At 39.7% G+C, this 13,947-nt stretch overlaps 1 protein-coding gene across 1 annotated transcript in view; it reads right to left on the bottom strand.

Annotated features, from left to right (window-relative positions):
- alx4a (ALX homeobox 4a) overlaps nt 1-13,947 on the bottom strand; it is a 33,769-nt gene that overhangs the window by 11,691 nt on the left and 8,131 nt on the right. The window contains exons 2-3 of the mRNA XM_067994082.1: nt 4,821-5,119; nt 956-1,081 (exon numbers count right to left, since the gene is read on the bottom strand). Of these exons, the coding sequence (XP_067850183.1) occupies nt 956-1,081; nt 4,821-5,119 (425 nt within the window). The remainder of the gene's footprint in view (nt 1-955; nt 1,082-4,820; nt 5,120-13,947) is intronic.

The following is a 13,947-nucleotide window of genomic DNA, read 5'->3' as shown; positions in this document are numbered from 1 at the left end:
CTCAGTCTTGGAAAAGAAAACCGGACGGAGTGTGAAACAGGCTACCAACGTGCTAGCGCTGGTTTTTGCGCTAACACCCAGGATGAATTTCATCCCCATACAGTGCTAAAACTGGCACCATTATTCTGATGGCAGAATTGTAAATCCATGAAAATGTAGGTCTGCTCTTCTAGCATCAGGATAAGAACTGGTTTTAGAATATAATCGCAGGGAGCCTTTACATCGTTGCTGCACTCCTATGATTTAAACTAAAGGAGTGCCAACATAAAGCCGTTTTGTTTGTCATGTCTCTATAAGGACGGTAGCCCAAAAGGATGAATAATTAAGAAAAATGGTAATCACAGTGGCGAAGGACCCCTGCAATTCTGAAGTTGGAGTTTAGGTCAATTGTTGGAGCAGAGTAGAGCGGTTTTATTCTACATCTGACCAATGCTACTCCTGACAAAAGGATTGCTTGATGCTAAGAGTGTCAGGATTAGAAGTATCCCATTTCCCAGCACTATCATTATCTCTATCTCTATATCTTTCTCTTCGATGAGTACCAAATTCTCTTTTTAAAATATATTTATGGTATCTCCCTCCCCCAATTCTGTGAAGAAGCTTCGCTTTTGCAAATTCCATCCTGTGCGGATGATGAATGTTGGCGTGCTGCTGGTTGGAAAGGAAATTCAATACTTAGCGTTATTAGATCAACTGCAATTTTATTTAACTTTGAAAGCAGCGCAGAGTCTAATGCAATAATCCTAAATACGTGGTAATACTTAAGCATTTCACAGGTTTGAGGTGCGTTATAAAATAAGGAGTTAATTGGCATTTATCCTAATCCACTGTTCAATAATATGTCACAGAACATCATTGATATAGATGTTTCCGGACAACTCGGTGTGTACAGTGCACTTTGAATTTGTCACAAGTTATTTGGAAACTTCTTTCCAACAGTAAGCATGGTGCATACCTGTGCATAATTCTCCCTGGTTAAAATAGGTAACTCGTAAGCAGTGGAGAAGTGACTCCGGACTTGCTGCATCTGTCCAAAGCGCTCTCTTTTCCTCCATTTAGCTCTTCTGTTCTGAAACCAAACCTAAAGCCAACAGAACAAAACGATGTAAATCACTTCCATTTTCTACAGGATACCCACAAGTGAGAGATTGCAAACACATCCATACCAAGACTGTGCGTTGCTCAGATTACAGCTTTGACCCGAGAAATCTCCGGCAGAATTTATTTTAAACGTGAATTTTCAATAACTTTACTTTGAAGTATTGGCTGTTCTTCGTCACATTAAACGCGACAAGCAGAACATCTACTAAAAACGATAGGTTCGAGTCTTGATTTATGGGTCTTAACCCAATTGCCCGAGTTGCCACAGCTGAATCTGTATACATAACAAAAGGCTCCAATTTCAAAATTACATTTATTATTACTTCAAAGACCTCTTGTATCGGTTGACGATGTTTTTATATTTTATAAATTAATAGCATTGAATAGTGAAAATTACTGATTTCTTGCTGCTCCGAAATACTTTTCAAATGGGTATTTTTAAAATAAATCTGGATAGATATTGAAAAGAATATTTTTTAAAGTTTGATTTTAAAAGTAATTAATTCATTCCGTAGAAGTCTGAAATTGCCATCTCGAATTAATAAGCTTCTATCAATCTCATCAATTTAAAATAGTTTTAAATCAACAACTTGCACTTATATAAACGTAGAAAAACGTTCCAATGCGCTTCAGGGACTTATTAAGAAATAAATGGACACTAATCGATGGTTGGTTCTAGTTGAATATCAAATCATTGCCGTTTGCAGATTATTAACTTCCTAATAGCGTGTCAACTTTGCCTCGCACTCTTAACAAGATGTTTCCTTTGATGTGACTCAAGTCTGTCGCAGCCGAAACCTATTCAGTGCGAGATGACTATAATATCCGTTTACTTTCGCTATCACTTCATCTTCAGTCTGGTTAATGTGAAGCAGAACTGGAGATGGTAAGATAACTCCGATAATCCAATTTATCGCCACACGCAAAAGAATGGGGGAAACGATTAATTTCCAACCAGAATAAAGACAAATGGAAGTTTAAAAGAATCCTGCAGTTTTGCTTGCCAGCAAACACTGGCTCGACAAATGTCGAATTGAGTGTGACGTAAGTCTGGAGCATATAGAGACATATGCGTGTATAGTTTAAAAAGAAACCAACGCTTTAGATTCAGTTGGACCATTATCTTACTTGTCAAATTTATCGCGTGGAAATCCGATAGCTAGAGACCTGTTTCTATTTTCTGACTGAACAGCCCAACCCCCAGTAAGTAAACTGTTGTAACAATACTGCAAAAAAAAAGGATCTGGGCGTGTGTCTAATGTGCTGTTAACCACCAACATTGCAACTTTAATGCTGTGCAGCAGCAAGTTTTAAAAACCCTGTGCATGTTCGAATCGAAGCCACGCTTAACACACTCCTTCCCATGAAAGTATGTCTAAACTATTTAAAAACCATAACTTTCCTTGCCCTTGAAGTGTTTTCAGCTGATAATCGCAGCACTTTCCCCGTTCGAAAAACAAAACAAGAAAAAGCTTGCATGTATTTCTAGAACTTGTTTATATGTTTGCGGTGGTTAAATCCCAGCTCAAAGTTTATGTTTTCATTTTAAAAGATGATGCAGCAGAGATTGAGTTACCCATTTCAGTTCACCGATTTGCGGGCGGTCGTTAACCTCCTCCAACCTAGCGCTGCACATTTGATGCATTTGGATCACATTATGGTTACATGAAGCGAATGTATTCTCCAGCAGACAATCAGCACGGCCCTTTGATTTTGATTAGTGCTCTGATTGCCCCGCAGTGCAAATAGTTTGGGATTTGGAGATCCGAAGCTTGAGAGATCAACCCGTACCCATTTTAACGCTTTTAAAAAAAAAACGGTGAAAGAAACTGCTCCAAAAATATCTTCTTGTCGGTTTGATTAGAAATCGTGAAAGGTTAGACGTTTTTCAAACGGGGGAAAACATCCAAACGGAGAAGCCATGAAACTCGAGGTTGAAAGCAGATACCTTTTATCTCTAAAAAGATCGGAAATACGAGCACTTGATGGGAAAGTCCCAAAGCTGTAGTATGTTTTCATTGCATGTTTAATTTCCTGCCCTAACTTCCCTTAATTCCCCCGTTTTGATGGAGTTCTATATATATATCTTAGCACGGCTGCATTATTACAATTTTCCCAAACAGATCAGCACAGAGTTTAACTGTTAGGGGGAACCGGTGTCTGTAGAAAGGGGACGTATTGTTTGAATTCAAAGCATTTTATGGGACTAAAAAAACACGAGTCTTAAACCTTGTTGAGTGAACATACAGAAAAGATGCTTATAGCTGCAAGGTCTCTGGTGGGGTGGGGTGCTTTCGGTTGTGTGTCGGATTTTATCTGAATTAATTTCGTACGGAATTGGCAAAGAACTTAATAGGAAATTAATATTAAAAACGTTAAAATGTATGCAAACGCAATAAAGATTGAGACAATTACCCATCGAAAAGTAAGCTTTCTTTTTTTTTAAATAGAGCGTTTTTGTTGGTTGTTCTAGATTGATTCGAGATTTAGTAAAACAAAATCGTCATTGGGCAATTTCTTAATGATCGCTGCGAAGATTCACTTAAATGTATAAATGTTATAAAATGGAACTTGAGGACTCCCCTCCCCCTCCCAATGCTATATCTTTATTGATTTGAGATCTCAGATCTCAGCTGATACTGTCTGCAATGCCGAGAAGTTTAGGTTTCCCACTAGGAGCGGATCCATATGCTGTCAGATTCAATTTCGATCCTTTCCTCATCCAATGCAACATGACCTATGGAGCATGTCACCACGCTAACATCAGCGCAGTGTTTTACATTAATATTTATAATACGCTTCATCAAACGGGAAGAAATTGACTCCGACGAATGTTAAAACACTGGCGCTCAACAATACTACTACAGTTCATACAAGTTACTCCAATGTTTCTTAACTCTCCTGAGTAATGTCCAATCGTTATCAATCAGACTGATCTTCCTGGATAGTTAATGCTCGGAAAGCACATTATAATAATGTGTGTCTAGCATTTGAAATTTTAAAAAAAAGTCCCTGTAAGGAATGAATATAGTACTTCTTCGAGGGAGCTGGTAGTGAACTCCTCTTTTAAAAGCAGGCGCTACATTACTTCTACAAATAATTTTTAAATTGCAAATTTCTGTGAATTTTAAACTTTCCAAATAGTGACACCGGCAAGTGTGTAACTCTGGCACAATTCAATTAGAGACTGCTTCAAAGACAATGCAGATCCCGGTTAAAAATTAATAGCATTGTCCCTTCCTTATATACCAATGTCTGCCTCTTTCTAGTGCGCACGGTGACCTCTCCCTTTTTTGTATTGGAAAAATACTGCAAAAACAACACCCATCCCATTTAAAAAAAAATAAACGCCACAGTTAATCCTTGGGCATCTTGTTGGTTAAACTTTATGTATTCTGCACAATTAGCGATTTAAATTTGTTTGACAGTTGAATTATATAAACATTAACTGTAATTGCAGGAGAATCATGCAGAGTAAATATGAGTAATTTATCCAATCCAGATTAGTTAATGTCGATGTGTGATTAATAGTGATGCTCCAATACCAGCTCGGGGACTCTGAAAGGAATGAAACCGAAGATTCTCCTAGGACTGGCTCTTCATTATGTAGCCATTTTTGTAACTGATCCCCGCTCAAATAACTGGTATTATGTTATCGATAAACCCCACTTCCCGTTTCCCATTCATTAACTGGTGAGATATCCTCGCTCGATGTTTACCTGCACACGAGCTTCTGTCAGGTCAGTTCTCAATGCGAGCTGTTCCCTGGCATAAACGTCAGGATAATGAGTCTTTTGAAAAACCTTTTCCAGTTCTTCCAGCTGATAACTGGTGAAGGTGGTCCTGTTCCTACGTTTCTTGCCCTTGTTGCTGTCGCTCTCGCCCTTGTCCATAGCACTGGGCAGCTCGGTGTTGGCTCCCTTCATTGCCGCCTCTTTAACGCTGATGTATGGGCTCTCCATCACTGCAGGGTCTGAGCTCTGGGGCAACTCCGACTCCGCCAGTGGGCTGTCTTTAGCTGAACACAAACAAGAGTCGAATTAAAGGGAATATTTGATATATATTTGAGTAATAATCCTCTCATCCTCTAACCCTTTCGAGTATTGAATCCCATTCCTATTTAAAACGAACATTGCTGGGCGCACGGAATTTCCAATATTCATAAAAGTACCGTTCACGATAGGCACAGAATAGCATTAAATTCCAAAAAATTGAAAATTGCCTGAGAAAATGTTGCATAAAAATTTAAAAGGCGTTTAACTGATTCACAACTTCAATCTTTCCAAAGATTCCTTTCTTCCAAGTATTTTACCATGTTTGCCCTGCTCCAAAAATCTTAGTTTGAATGTTGTTAATAAAAATGACGACTGTTCTATGTAGTACTTGTGCAGTGCCATACTACATGTCCATTGCTCTGTGAGAATGTCCATTTAAAGTAAACGTTTACTGAAATAATATCGATCTTATATCCACACATGCTGTTCTACTTGTTTCACAGCAATGGCTGAATAAAGGAAAGCTGTACTTGTGTACCACCACTTGAGTCCGTTATTCATTAATAGGCTGGAATAAGAGGAATAAAGACTGTGCTGCATAAATTCGAATATGTTCATGTATGCAAGGGGACTGATGTATCCATGTCCCACATGGTTTATACTCTTTAAAATATTTATCGAGAAAAACCGATTGAATGTCTGTTACCACATTATCAGCGTCCCAAAGTTTCTTGTATTTGTTTCCATGCACATAAAATTAGATTTATAACTACGAAATAGTATTACGTGGCATTGCTGTTGGCTAATGCAAATTTGAAACGTGAAGACAGCTTTCAGAACATTAATTACCGAGCCGGCGTCTGTGGAGGATTGGACTAATGCACTGTCTTAAAACTGGTTTCATGAAGACAACATATACGGGTGTGTAGATAGGCAGCTAGTTCTAATATTGTTTGCTGTCATTGATGTGTGAAAGCAAGGATGAGATTAAGACGGTCACTACCTGTATGTGTGGTGTGTGTGTGTATATATATTTCCAACTTATTTAATTCAATCTTATATATGGTGTGAGAAAAGCACGGGGTCCCATACAAACAAGAATCAGTCAAGAAGAGCATGCTAATCATTTGAGCACCTTCCCGGTAAGCTAGTTCCTGGGAAGGGAATATCTCCATCAAAGATTTCACTTTTAACTTAATAACCTTTCCATGGAAATGACTCTCCGTTGGACATGAAAACGGAGTTCACTGAAGGACCACTAAACCCGCCACCCCCCTCCAATTTCAACAAAATAGTAAAGGATCTTTCCTTGCAGGCAAAGTTACTTCGTAAAACAAGCTGGAGAAAAGGCGTGATATTTCACACGAGCTTCACTCAATGATTGGACATTTCTACCTGATCCAGAATGATAGTTTGTGCACAATTCTTCGCCCTTGTTTGGGTGGTCAGTTTAAAACATAGAAATGGGAAAATTGGGATGTTCTAATCATAACTTGTTGCAACTAATAACTTGTTTCGAATAAAACAATGCCTATATTTAAACAATGTCTGTATAAATAGGGGAAACAAGGAAATACAATTGCAGTGGGAATGTGAGGTAGCCCACAACTTGTAGGATGTTTTGTACTATTACATAAATATTTCAAATCTTCACAGCACTGCACATCTCTGAGCTATAATAATCCTATACTATCTGAAACGCTCCTTATTACAATTGGTAACAATCGGTTCAGTCTTCAGGGCACAAATTCGGAAAGCAAGATCCCAATCTGTACCCATTGTCTTCCTCTGCACAATGATTACCGACCTAGTGTGTGCCTTGTATTTCGAGAGGCACAGTGCATGAACCAATAAAATGTTGGAAAATAATGAAAATTGAAATAAAGTCATCTAGGATTGTCAGATGTGAAATATAAAAACTGTAGTCGCTTTTACTCTTTCTAGCAAGTCTGTCAAAGTATGGTATTGTATCCCATCCCACCTAACTCAATACATGTTGTAGTTATTTTGTAGTGCACAAATTACAGAACGAGTTTGTCTTCAATCCATTGATGATACCGCTAGCTATCTGTCCCCACGTCTCTTGTCTAGGGTGACTTCCTATAATAGAAAAGCTGCACGGCTCAACCAGTTGAACACGACGAGTTAATTTTCATTTAAACATATCGCCTGCCTTTTTATTTCGTATTAAATATAATACACTTAGACATTCGTCAATTATGAAATCTGCGTTTAGTTGCGAAACGTTGATATTTAAACCATAGGTTCAACCGTTTTCAACTTGTGATTTCTGATATACTTGCATTAAAAGGGAAAATCGGCACATCCATAGAGTGGATGGGAAGAATTGGCTTTTCCCTGCTTGGCAAGACCTTCGGAACATGTTTTATTGCCTGAATAAATTTTATGTTGTTTACCAAGTAACGTCATTTCCTGCTAAACTCAAAAAATGTTTCCTACCTAGTTTGGATAATGTATCTGTGCAACAGACAGATTGCAAGGGAACTTCGGGCATGTGCAGTACAATAGAACCCTTTTTGAGTTTTTTCAGATGCTTTGTAGCAGTCCATTATTTTAAATAATCTTCCATATCCAATAAACGGAGGTAATCCTTTCTAGAGTGTGATTGTAAGAAACATATGTTTTAACACAAGCTGTGTGCTGACTTTCGGAGTCCCACTGCGTGCAGTCCTAAATCCCAGCTCATTCGATTCATATTTAACATTCCATATTTCAGCAGACAGACGAATATTTATCACGGAACCACAAAACAGACCGGCGGGGAGACGCTGTATGCAACAATGTATACTGATTATAATGTTAGCACAATGTGCGTACGTGTGTGTACTTAATCATGTAATAAAACAATACTTCCTGAAGTATGCACGGATATATCATTAACAATATTGTCCTGATTGTATATTTCACGTTCTTTGAGAAACATTAACGTAATGATCTATAATTCTATAATATCGTTATATGTAAATAAATAAACTGATTGAAAATCACACTGACAAACGTTACAATGGATAAAATAGGATAGCGTAAGGCGAAAACTAAAAGAAGGAAAGGGTACTTTCACGTCTCTCTTTTTCCTTTCTGTCTTGCATCCTTTCCAACCGTAGTAATACAATGTGAAACAACTGTGTGTTACTAACAATGTCATACCTTGGATCTGTTAAAAGTATCAAAAATCTCTACCCCTGTGAACGCTTGGCTTGTCATCGGCGTCTAGTGATTTGTCTTGACAGCGAGGGAATGGCTGTATTAAATTCTTAGGACAGTGTCAGAAAGAGGGATTCTGGTTTTTAAAAGCCAAGTATATAGTTGGGGGGGGGGGGGGGGGGGGTCCTTGCTATTTACACAGTACGAAAAGCCCAAACTTCAGAGAACTTTTTGTACCAGATTTTGCCAGTGGCCTGTGAGGCCCTGTAGCATATACTGTCTGAGTCATCATATAAATTCTTACTTGATTTTGAATGCACAGGACAAGCTGATTGTGAAAGAGCAAAGCCCAACTCTTGCACAATGACCGACTTCATATTATCTGCAGAACAAGGATCTTCCTTACCTTTCAGTCTGTACAGTAATTCTCATCAAAAATAAAATAATCAGATTTCCGCGTTAGGTCGCAGTTGACCAGCTCTCCAGCGGTTTCCCCCGAAGTTTTAAAATTCCCTTTGTGCAAAGGCTGTGTGCGAGAGGAATCCCTGAGCAAAGCGAGCAGGAGTGACAATGTGTGCTTTACCAGCGTTTTTTTTAATAATGAAAGTGATGCCGGGAACTCGCTCTCGGCTCAGCCTATGATTTAAGGAGCGGAAAATGCCAAAAAAATGCGTCATTACCCCATGTGTCCTCAATCTCCCCAAAGAAAGCCACCCTTCGCAACATCAGGAAGGACGTACTGGGTGGTGCCGCTCCCAGTCCCCTACTCTCGGAGACACATCATTCAGAAGATTTTACAAAGAAAGAGATTTGTAGGCGTGTTTCAAAAACAGCACGAAAGCCATACCCCTGCCGGTTTTATGCAGATAATGTAGAATGGCTCACACTCTGCAAGAATTCGGGTGGATTGGGGTTTACTTTTACTATTTCTAGCGTGTATTCATCCTTTTTAATTCAAAATCAACTAATAATGTATTACCAGTCCAGATATGATCCCCCCCTCTTTACTTTACCCACGGGAATTCAGGTTATAAGGTCCTCACCTGGGATCTGATTTAACAAGTCATATAAGTGATCACGTCAGTTACTTTGTCGAGATAAATTGCAATTACCAGTGAAGTGCGTTCTAATGAGATGCAGAGTTGTATTGGACTTTGGTTTTAATGAGATGCACCGCTGTATTGGACTTTGGAGGTGCTGCGTTCATCTTGATTTGAATAGAGTTTGATATGAATTCACTTGTTATAAGGATTTTGTGGTTACATAAGAAATAGGAGCAGGAGTAGGCCAATCGGCCCCTCGAGCCTGCTCCGCCATTCAATAAGATCATGGCTGATCTGATCCTAACCTCAAATCTAAATTCATGTCCAATTTCCTGCCCGCTCCCCGTAACCCCTAATTCCCTTTACTTCTAGGAAACTGTCTATTTCTGTTTTAAATTTATTCAATGATGTAGCTTCCACAGCTTCCTGGGACAGCAAATTCCACAGACCTACTACCCCGGTTAACTGTAATAGAATTGTGGAAATTACTCTTCAACTGATTTTGTTGAATCCACATGTTAACAAATGAAGATGAATGTGCAGTTAAATCCCCGAATATTTTAAAAGTAAATTCAAACTTTCTTTCTGATTTATAATTTTTAAAAGTACAAATATCTGCATGGACTGCACTGGACCCATGCAAACTGTAAAACGTCCTCGTATTAAAATTGACTATAATTTAAAACGTGTCTTCAAAACAAAGATTAAAGTGACGGATTACTGATTCCGTTTGATCACATTTGGCCCATGTTGTGAACGCAGTTTCTTTTATATATTTCAGACATTGATTTCTGTTGCGTCCTGTTCTGGTCTTTCAAGTTAAGGCGAGCTGTATAATCTAAACTGTACGCCTTTCCTGTTCGGTAACATCTTGTCATCTATTCCATGGGTTTAAAATTCTGCAGGTGTGGATTTTTTTAAAGCTATTATGAGTACCATAAATAGTTGATGTATTGAACGCGAGCTGACATTCAATTTTCAACAAGATAGATGTATATACTGGGGCTATACCAGGGACATTGCCTAATTCCTATTCTGTAGAAGCAGGACCTTTCTTGGCTGCTGCTGTACTATCGTTAAAGGACTCAGACTGGTATCTGTAAGGGTGCACTGTGCTGCTGGCAGACTCGAGTTATACTGCTGACTGACCCTCACTGTCAGCTTATTGGCACTCCCTGTTCATTTTTTTTAATGTAAGAGAGTTAAGACAGAAGTAGAAAATTTCTTCTCGCATTGAAAAATGAGTTCTGAGTTCCCACGCGGTCCAGTGAATCACCTGGGCACATTGAAATATGGCTTTGTTCAGTGCAAAACACGTGGCGCGAGACTACCTATCGGAGATGGGCTAACACCTCTAGGGTAAGTGTGTGATTGTTTCTTTTGACGCTAAACTTGGAGCTTAAATATGGAGTGATATAATCAGTTGAATGTCCGACGCATTTGGCACTTCAAAGTGATATTTCCAGCAGCCGGAGCTTTCAAGCCGTAACTGCAGATCCTCTCCCCAGTTCGCATGCAATCTGGAGCCCCTTGGGTTCCAAGCTGGTATTTCTTTTGCCGCACTGCCTTGTACTATCATGACGCCGTGATCTGTTGATGGACCTTTGCAATGAGGAACCGAGAATGGGATTAGAAGAGCCAATATCAATCGATCCTCCACACCATCAAACTCGAGAGCAATTCACTCTCCATTCGCTTTTGCTGACCTAACACCCTGAGTTATGCTCCCAAGTTGGCATCAATGCTAACCCAAAACGGCTTTGCACTGACGCAAACATTGCGGTATAACTGCAGTCTACACTATCACTTTTGTGTGCATGAAGTATTTGTATTCGTGCAAAAGTGGAAGTATAAATTCATAATCAGGAATCTGACTGCTGGGCACATTATGGTGGGTGGAGTCACACCATGTCCAATACTGGATTTCAACCCCTGTGGCTGCACCCATGCTGGAGTATATTTGTTTGATTTCAGATGCAGCGTAGCACGCTGGCTGGTCACCCTGTATTGTGACATCAGTTGCATCTGAACCAAAGTCCGGCATGTGACGGTAGTTTTCCCTCTTGGGGGCCCAGAGCCTTTTTGCTGACCCCCCCCCCCCCCCCTTGTTACACTCCAATTTTTATATATTTGTATATTATTTTAAACATTGATAAATTGTTTTTTAATTGAAGCTTGTGTACATTTTGTAAAGCTTTCTGGAAATGTCAACAACTACTGTGCACTTTTTCTTTCAGTTCACACTTTAAACTTACCATCCCAGTGCCTGCGTTCACCAAATAAGCAACGGCTTTCAGAGTGCAAAAGAATAATCACCACAGCAGAGGGGCAGTGTAACTACAGTCTAACCAAACGCTTACTGGGTCGTGCGCATAGAGTATCACTAGTTAAGTTGTACTAGCCTTCATACTACTAGAAACATACGACATACCAGCTGAAAAACCACCGTAATGTATCGATCATAATACCGATTTACGTAAAGATTCTGTGGCCCATTTGATCAGAATATCAACCCTACCATTTTCCCATTACACCATCTAGCTGTTTTTTTTCTATGACTGAAGTGTCCGGGCAACCTGTTTCAGCTGTTAAGCACCGTCTGTGTAAATACATATTTTCTCCGCTAACATATCCTTTCACGACCTTGAACGAGTGTCCTTGTATCCTTCTGCCTAGTACACTCAGTGCTGTGCTGGGTTTACCTTCCCTCTCCCGTTATATGCCTCTATATGGTCCCTTCTGAACTACTCTTTTTGAAGCTTATCTAACTGTTCTTCATAGTTCATCCTCTAACACTGGAGTCAAACTCATTGCTCTCTTCACAATTTCTAGAGCCTGGATGGCGTGTTCTGACCGGAGCACTATAGAGGTTTTTTTGTTAAACCCTGGTTTATAACTATAACTATGTAAGTAGGACACACGAATTTTGTAAATGGTTTCATGTTTCACAAAAAAAATCCCATTAGATGATATTGAATTATATTTTGTAATCGGAAGGATTAACTGCCTAAGGCGCATTCTTTGTTCTTACAGTTTCATTGGCATTATTGTGAACTCTTCTCTGTCGAGCCCCAAGGGCGCCCTCACTTTAATGCAGGTGTTGGGTGCCAGACTGGGCTGGTTTCCCAGCTGTGGCACGTACAAGCCCGCATATGCACAACAAATGGCAGCGAAAACCACTTCGCACCAATCATTTTCGGCGTTCAGCCTTTAGAGGACGAAAACCTGCAGACGGTCCATCTAGAGTAAGGAGAACAGATGTGTTCGACATTGTTGGCAGCGAGTTTGTAAGTGTGCAGAAAAGGAGAAAATCCAACCGAAATAGACACATACATTATATGTATTTGCCGTTACTTTAGTTTGTTACATTATTTACTATAGTTACACAAAACCGTGAGTGCGCACTGAGGGGTACGCGAGTAGGTAATAGTTTTGGGGTTCTCTGTAGTTTACATACCAGGCTCTTCCAATGCAAATAAGAGATGCACCTTCGTCCGTGAAGTCACACACCCAAACCGACAAGAAAATGGTAAATAATAGGGATTCATGACTCTGGACTGAGTTGTATTTGCTAATCAGAAAGAGACGTTACCTCCCGAATGAAGTGATATTTATTTACACAATGTGGTTTTATAAATGGGGTAAAAGATTAATCCTGACAAGGCACTAAGTATTGATTTTTGTTTAAAAATACAATTTAATGGCAAATTAATGAGCTCCACTGTTACTGGTCTTCTATAAGTGGGGCTGGGTTGGCTTTGCTGAGCTTCAAGAGTAAACTGAGAACTTACTGCTGTAAATCTGCTCAGCGGGAGCCGAAATAACGGGAATAATTGAACTGTTATGCATGAGAAGCTGGCGGAACCTACTTACACATTAAAGTCAGAAGATGCTTGAATGTCCCCGCCACCCCCCCCCCCCCCCCCAAATGTTCTCCTTTCCCCATCTCTTATGAAAGACTTGCTCACAGACGGTTCCACAGAGCCCGTTTCTTGCCTAAAGTGGCCTTCATGTGTGAACCTTCTCAAATGGGTGTTGGCAGATTATTCCACCCGACATGGCGGTAGGCAGCAAATTTATAATTGCACATATGCCTTTCAAATGTAGCACTCAGTAACCCCTCCTTCCCATGCATGTATTTTAGGGGTTCTGGGGGTATGCTCCCCTGAATTTTGTTTTAAACATTACATTTGTAAAAAGTCATGCTAGATAACGTTAGATATTTTTTAACATTGCAATTGATTTAAATTCATAGGAAAATGTCACAACTGGGTTTATCCATATTTATCTAATGAACCAAATCATCAAACTATACCTGAATACTCATTCTCCCCTTCATAGCGGCACACTGCTGTTGTATCACCCCCTTTCCAGCTCAGAGGCACTCTCTCTCCATGATGCTCCTCTCATTACGTTCCTATTTGAAGGTCCTACCTAATGCTGCTGCTTCACTGTGGAACTCCACCTTGTACTCTGTGGGAATTCTTCGATCATGAAACCAGGAATTCCCATGTGTAGCCTGTCACAACCAAACAGCAGCCTCCGCTGTAAGTTGCAGCCAAGGCCAGCAGCAAAAATATCAACAATTTTTGTACCACATCCCTTGGGGCATCTGATTTGAGGATAAATACTATACAGATTTG

Source organism: Heptranchias perlo, chromosome 12 (genome assembly GCF_035084215.1).
Source record: "Heptranchias perlo isolate sHepPer1 chromosome 12, sHepPer1.hap1, whole genome shotgun sequence".
Classification (NCBI taxonomy): domain Eukaryota; kingdom Metazoa; phylum Chordata; class Chondrichthyes; order Hexanchiformes; family Hexanchidae; genus Heptranchias; species Heptranchias perlo.
This window is presented reverse-complemented; position numbering and strand designations above follow the sequence as displayed.